The sequence below is a fragment of the Nestor notabilis genome, unplaced genomic scaffold (genome assembly GCF_000696875.1).
Source record: "Nestor notabilis isolate BGI_N333 unplaced genomic scaffold, ASM69687v1 scaffold30609, whole genome shotgun sequence".
Taxonomy (NCBI): domain Eukaryota; kingdom Metazoa; phylum Chordata; class Aves; order Psittaciformes; family Psittacidae; genus Nestor; species Nestor notabilis.
Genome location: NW_009942929.1, coordinates 20628 through 28310, shown reverse-complemented (window position 1 = coordinate 28310; position 7683 = coordinate 20628). Strand labels below are relative to the sequence as shown.

Genomic DNA, 7683 nt, shown 5'->3' with positions numbered 1-7683 from the left:
CCCTAACTATTCTATGATTCTATGATAACTATTTACCTGGTAAAAACAACTGCAATGACGCATGTACAATCACTGCAAAAGCAAATAGAACAGGGAATAACAGGGATGTTGCTGTTCCAGGTCAACAGCTGCGTTGCTGAAGTCATGAACCGATAGGAGATGTCTTCACTGTTCAAGTATAGGAAGGGGGCTTATAAGAAAAGGTGAAGACTTCACAGGAGCCTGTAGTGATGGGACAAGGAGCAATGGTTTTAAACTGAAAGAGGGTAGATTTAGATGAGATATTAGGAAGAAATTCATTATAGTGAGGGTGGCCAGACACTGGAACAGGTTGCCCAGAGAAGTTGTGGATGCCCCATCCCTGGAAATGTTCAAGACCGGGTTGGATGGGGCTTTGAGCAACCTGGTCTAGTGGGAGGTGTCCTGTATGTGGCAGGTTGTTTGGAATTAGAAGATCCTTAGAGGTCCCTTCCAACCCAAACATTGTATGGTTCTTTTAAGGTTTGGGTGGGGTTTTTGCTGCACAGAGCAAATGCTGAGTCTTAGTGTAGCTCTCACAACTATGCTTTGGCAGCTACCACTAATTCCTGTGCTTCTTTCTACAATTACAAATTCAGGTTACCTGTTGTCTTCTATATTAATTCCTTGCCACCACCAGCATGGGAGCCCAGGCATGAGCACCCTGGCAGTTCACAACAGAGCTGAAACCACAAATTGACAATTTCCATCTTCTATATCTTTATATTTTCCTATTGATAAAAATGCAGTTATGGATGTTCTAGCAAATTGTGTTTGACACAGGTGAGCATACAAATGAAGACCTTACGCGCTTCAGTGTTTGAAATAATCTTTCTCTCTTGTCTGGCATTTTATATGTATGTTTGTGTTTGTACTTCTGCAAAGGTTTCTGAAATGGATATGGTGGACCATCTTAGATTGTGTAATTGTTACGAAGCTGTGTAGCTTGAAGAGTCTTTCTCTTGGAGGGCAAAGTTTCTGTGGGTTTTGCATACCTGACAGTTTAATATGGCAGTTTAATTTTTAAATTTAAAGGTGTAATCTTACCTTTTCAGTCAGAGATGGAGAAGCCTAGAGGAAGGAAGAAAGCAGCTATCACAGATGCGGAAGAGAAACTAAGCATAGATGACCTGAATAAACTGGGTCAAGAGCAGAAACTTCGAGGCAGCCAACGGGGAAGGAAGAGACCTGCAGTTGTTTCAGAATCTGATGAAACACAATGGCAAGAGGAAAAAAGGCTAAAAGAAGATGTAATAGAAAGTGAGGATGAACAGAATAGTCCACCAAAGAAAGGGAGAAGAGGACGCCCTCCCAAAGCAAATAATGGGGGAACACCAAAGGAAGAACCAGTAGCAAAGTCATCAAAAAGGAGCAAAAAAAAACAACCGCCAGCAGCTGCAGCAGAAGAGGAGGAAGAAGAGGAAGAAAGGCAAACTGAAAACATTGAACAAAAACCAAAAGGCAGGCAAAATAGGACACCTAAAAGAACACAACAGAGGTAAGTCTGTCTTCTTGTAAGCTGCATCTTTTTTATCCTTGGACATTAGTTATAATTTGATACTTTGCAATTTGGGTCTTCCTCAAAACAGAGCAGAACCATCTGAAACTAGTACAGTTGAATCAGCACAGTCTACGCCACAGAAAAGACGAGGAAGGTCATCAAACACACCACCATCACAGCCAAAAAAAGTGTAAGTGGGGAACATTTTCTAAATTTGTATATAGTGAAAATTAGAACTATGCCTCTGTGCCCCCAAACAATCATTTACTGAAAGTATTTCAGAATCCTTTAATTGACAGATAAGAAAATAAATTTCCATTGCTATTTCTAAAATGTTTTCCCTAGCTGCTTCTCCCAGAACACCTCAGACCAGAGCAAGAGGCTATGAGTAAGTTTAATGTGCGCAGGTAGCATATACACAACTTTAGCTCTTCTAGGAGAAAATAAGGCATATGAAGGCCTTAAAGACAGTGCTTTATTAGGACTTCCAGGAGCAAAAAGTGCTCCCATTTGTTTTGGGTAGGGAGGAAGAGTCAAATTGTTATTGTGGTTAAACAATATTGTGGAGAATTAAGTTTATTCTGATGCTTAAATTAATGATCACTTTGTAATTTGTGTCACTTGAATCATTTCCAGATGAATAAAATGTGCTACAATCTGTGAAGGATAGTAGCTCTTGAAAATTCTGAGGCAGATTAAGCTCTAAAATGAAGGTGAACTCTGCGGCTAGCTTAATTTTCTAGTACTTGCTGTCAGAAACTACAGATGTATCTACCTTTTCTGTACATGTATATGCAACATATGTAAAGCAGAGGTGTATAAGTGGACAGGACTTACAAGCTCACAGGTATCAAACTGCAGCTCGTGGAAAAGATTCGCAAGATACTTTTCTAGACCGCAGATGATAAATTCCTTAGGGCACTACTTATGCACATCTTCAGTCTGGCATTTTGTATTACTCTGTTGTTTTTCTAGCTTCTGGGCTTAGTTAGCATCATTTTGATCTTCCTCTGGCACCTTGATGTACCAATTTGCCTGTCCCTGGAGAATCTTCCATAACAAAGATCTTTGCCTGAACAAGCTTGTACCCTCAATTCAGACTCTAATTTCACACCAGATTGCGTGTTCTGGCATTTCGCACACACAATACCCCAAAACAGTGTTCTATTTCCCTACCTCAGGTTAGACCTCTCCTGCTCCTTTATTCTGTAATCAGAAACACAGGTCCTGACATTGCCTTGGTTACTGCAGAAGTCGCTGCTACATGTACAGTGAAACAAGAGTTGGAAACTGCTACTGTTGTGCAGAGAAGACATGCCCATGAGCTAGTGTTGGGTGATGTGCTAATCCTTAAATAGCTTCTGATTCATTTCACAGTGAAATCAGTGTATTTCTTTACCCCATTTTAAACAAAGTAAACTGAGTATATGATGAGTAACAGGCGTAGCTCTTGTTCATGTGTACGTACATTGTAGCTGGCACAAGGAGCTCAAGTAAGTTGTGAGTTGTGGGTCTATTCTAGATTTCATCCAAAAATAAAAGGATTTTTTGTGTGTGATCAGACCACCCAAATTGTGACTGTCCTCTTTCCCAATCTGCATCAAAAAGGTGAGACCACAATAATTCCTCAGTTTCCAAAGTCTATTGTGGTCAGACCTTTCTCCCTTTTCTACACACGTGTATCTACAGCAGATTTAAGAGAAAGGAGCTGATAGACTGAGCAGCGCTGTGTACCACAAGATAGATATATAGAGATATCTATCTATCTATCTATCTATCTATCTATCTAGAATTCAAATGCTTAAAGCTTTCTGGGCTCCTTGGATTTGTCATAAGAATTTGGGATTTTACCTACAAGGTAAAATCACCTATGAGATTGATAGCGTATAACCTATTTCTGATAGCCAACTGGGTTACCAGTTGGTACATGTGAGCTGGCTTATTTTTGTAATCTGTGAAAAGATGAATTTGTGAGTAATTCTTCTCTTTCCTTTTCAATTCTCTTCTTTCTATCAGTCTTGGAAGGCTTGAGTTGGGCTAATTTGTATTGTTTCTCAGTGGGTGTCATGTTGGTTGATGCTGGAAGCCCCTGTACTACACTGTAATTACTATACGCAATTCAGAGATTCTATAGATTTTAGTGTGGTTCCCACCACACGTGTGCTTTGATGCTGTCAGAATGCAGCTGCGCTGGATCTGTGTGCCCCCACTGGGGACTGAAGTATGTTTGTTGGCTGTTTGGAACAGTTTCTGGTTTAATTTCGTCCAGAAAGTTATCTAGTTTGGGTGCACCAAGACCACATCTGCAGTAAGCAGGATGATTCTGGGATTTGATTCTGAACTGTGCTAATGACCCAACCAAAATGGTGATATGTGTGCAACTGTGTAGTTTTTGGATGCGTATCTAGTTGGCCTTTTTATTCTAAGGCGGGAGGGGGACTCGTTCTTATTTTAAGCAAATGGGTGCTTTTTGCTTGTGGTTCAGCTCCCATCACTAACAGACAATTTATGATATTGTCGACTGAGTTTTCTTGATTATCCTGATGAAGGTATTGCTATCCTGATTATCTCCAGCTCTTAGCATGAGCTAGCTTGGCAGATTTGCATTCAAGTTCATTATGGTGTTAATTTCATAAATAGCAACAAAGGTGGTTCTAGGTCGGTAAAAGCATTTCAGTTATTCAAATCCTGTTGTGTATAAACTCCTGTCGAAGCAGAGCACATCTCTTCATGGAATTGAATATAAGAGGAAAAAGCAAATCCAACCAAGTGTTCTGTCTCTGGCTGTTTGGCTTCCCCTGTTCACTGGTTACCGTTGCATCAACTTTCTTAGGCCCATATTCTGGCACTGAAGAGAGAAATCTGTCTTGTGTAGAGGCAGAAATTGCCCAACTTTGAACTCCTAACCCTTTAACCTGGAAGAAGGAGTTTTAAAATGCTGTTGTCCAGTCTTCTAGTTTCACTTCTATTCCATGTGTGGATGAACTAGATGGGTATATAAGACCTATATAACATGAAATGATAAGGCTGCTGTTTTTTAAGAGTGTTTGCTCTTATACATGTGTTTATACATGTGCAGAGCCATATACTGTGAAAATGATCTTTGTTTTTCTTCTGATTGTAGCCGTGCAGGACGTTCCAAACAAGCAGCCAGTAAAGAGAATGAATCTAGCGAAGAGATGGATGTTTTTCAGAGTAGCTCACCTGTCAGTGATGACATTCCCCAGGAAGAGGTAACGGAAGAAGAGGAAGTCTCCACAATCAATGTAAGAAAAATGCTTGAGATTTTCTTTGAGAGTCTTTGTGGTGTCCTCTGTGTGTCGATGTTCAGAGAATGACTTCTGTTAAGGTTAAGCTTCTGTTCCTAGAGCTTAACCTTCCTCCTTTAAAATGAATGAGGTGGTTGTCAACTGCCACTGTTGTGTAGTGGCACTGCGCTGTAGCTTCCCAGAGAAGCTGCATTCCTTAGCAAATGTCAGGTTTTGTCAAGCATCTTCTATTTTCTGTTCTCTATAGCTTAGGAGTTGTGTATGACCTCATGGCAATTATTTTCCAGGTAACTCCTGCCCATTCTTCTCAGCTAGATCATAACAGTGAATAATGTTTCTTTATACAAAAAAAAGAAGACACAAAATGAATAGTGCTGGAAAATAAGTATGAGATCTTGGAGCAGAATCCTAAACAAACTTCTTCCTCTTACCAGTGTATGCAAATATGTTAAAAAAAGTTTATATTTATTTCATACAAATACTTAATAATGTTAATAGCAGTACTAAAAATGTTACTGTGAATGCCTTCATGCTTTTGGACACCTCTGATGATTGGAACATCTGAGTATAGGAAAACTCTAAAAAATGAAACTAGATGATTTTTTAATATTTGAAGGATGCAGACTCAGTATCATCAAACAAAATTATGTCCTGGTCATGGACTGGGACTTGTCCCTGTGATGAGTAATGAATGACACTTATACAGTTACTGAAATGTTATTGTGAGACTTAAGCATTTTTTCCATTATAAAACATATTTATTCCTAAATTTTTCAAATATTTTCCTGTAAAAAACAAATGCTTTTTCTCCAAACAGGTCCGTCGCAGAACTTCCAAAAGGGAAAGGCGATGAGTGAGCATGTAGTTATCAGCCTTCCAGGTGAAAGCTTTGAAGAATGCTTTTACTATAAAGCTTGAGACTGAATGAAGCTGTTAGTGCACAAATGGGGTTGCTGAACAAAAGACAAACCTATTTTACTTTTCCTGCCCCTGCATTTGCAGTCCCTAGGTCACAAGCTTTAGCCACACACGTTGATATCATTAACTGTGGATTTTTGTGAAGTGTAATGTGCGCTGGCTTTGTAGACATACGAACTAAAGAAGAAAACTGTAAATAGTTCTTTTTTTAATGTTTCTGACTTCTAAAGTGCTTGTATAGCTTTTATCTGCGGCTTTAAACTGACAGTACCCCACTGTTTATTGGATCTATGATTTAAAAAAGAACAGTTTGTTGAAAATTGATCTCAAGCAATATCTGTCAGTGTTCGTATTTGTACTCTTGTTGACATTTAACTGTGAAAACAAAATCAGTTGAACAAATAGTGCCACTTTCTTTTGCCACTATTTGTTGAGAAGAAGAATGAAAAAAAATGGTCTTTGTTTGCTTCATGGATTTAATCTAGTGTTTACCTTTAGGCACCTACTTATCATCAGAGGTGCTAAATTACTTTCTTTTACAGTTGAACAATGTTGGATAGAATAATACAAGAGATGCAAATTGTGAAAGAAGTTGTTTGTTTTACACCTCAGTATTGATGCCAGACTTTTCTGGACTTCTAGTGGCATTGAAAATTCAAAAAGGATTTAAAATATTTTAATTTTAAAAGCGTGTTATTAAAAAATGTACTGAATACCCTACCCATTTTATCTTCCCCATCAGTTTTTATTAATCTACTGTATCAATAAAATTCTGTAACTGAGTTTTTAATAGTCTAGTATGTTAATGTGTATAGATATTTCCTTCTGAACATGATGTTCACAAAGAGCAAATTATTACTACATTATAATATGAAATCTGATATATAAACATTAGTGAAAATACAGTTCTTATAACAATGTAAAGTTAATCACAAAGAAAAATTTTATTGATGCAGTGTGTCTTTATAAAGCTGTTCTTGAGAGCCAAGTGTTTTGTATTTTATAGTGAAGTTGCATGTTTATGAAAAATGTGCTGAAAATGGGATGTAATGTTTTTTTGGAAACTCGTATCTAGCAGTAGTATATGGTAGGTTGCCTCATGAGAGAATCTTTTATTGAGAGTTTATCGTACCTTTTTGGTTTTGGGTTTTGAGCCAAATTTTTTTGGTATGAAGAGCTAAGTTTTTGTTGAATAACCAGCTGCTGATTATTGCAGTCAGGGTATTCAAGATTTGTATGAAGCTCCATTTTTATTTTCTGCTACCATAAAGAGGTTGGGGTTTTGATTTTTATTTTTTATTTTTAAGGTATAATCTGAAAAAAAAAAAAAAAAGAGAAACAAAATACTTAAAGCAGTATCCTGTATGCAGTTTTACAGTTTACAAACTGTGTCCTTGAACCAAAATGTATAGGTTACTACACTATGCTTAGCCAAGCACATACGGTAATTTGAGGTGCTGTTCTCCCTCTGGTTCCCTACAGTTGACAACATGTGCAAAAATCAATTTCTAACTTGAGAAAATTTTATCTCATTGAATAATGGAGCATTTTCACATAATCCATCAATAAGTAAGTTAGAGTTGCAGGGTGGCCTATAAAGATTAGAGGAAACGATAATGCTAAAACATGGATTTACTGGTTTCCAAATTTTAAGATCACCACTTAAGAAACAGTTATAATTTTTTCATTATGTTGGGTTTTTTTACTAATGGAGAAAGGTATTATAAATATTATTCTGCCTCAGCTTAATTTCCCCCCTACTCCCTTCAGTATTCAGCTTTTCAACGTTTATCCCTATAGGTATAGGGGAAATGCTGCCTAAAAAGGCAGTTACGGTTGATTTGAGTTGACTTTGAAATAGTTGGCACAACGGAACTGGCTTACTTACGCTTCAGCAGGGCAAATGCAAGCTGTTGGGGTGTTTTTTATGGTATAAAATGATTGAAAGCTAGCTTTATATTTTCCTCTTTTGACAGA

General features: G+C 37.7%; 1 protein-coding gene across 2 annotated transcripts; it reads left to right on the top strand.

The window, feature by feature from the left end:
* The first annotated feature begins 1057 nt into the window (after positions 1 to 1057).
* LOC104411259 (sister chromatid cohesion protein PDS5 homolog B-like) lies at positions 1058 to 6485 on the top strand. Of its 2 annotated transcripts, XM_010021640.1 has the most exons (4): positions 1058 to 1516; positions 1608 to 1709; positions 4644 to 4785; positions 5606 to 6485. In XM_010021640.1, the coding sequence occupies exons 1-4, from the start codon at positions 1080 to 1082 to the stop codon at positions 5639 to 5641; spliced, it is 717 nt and encodes a 238-aa protein (XP_010019942.1). In that variant the 5' UTR covers positions 1058 to 1079; the 3' UTR covers positions 5642 to 6485. The 2 variants fall into 2 exon arrangements, with proteins under 2 accessions (XP_010019942.1, XP_010019943.1); XM_010021641.1 differs by lacking the exon at positions 1608 to 1709.
* The last annotated feature ends 1198 nt before the right edge of the window (positions 6486 to 7683 follow it).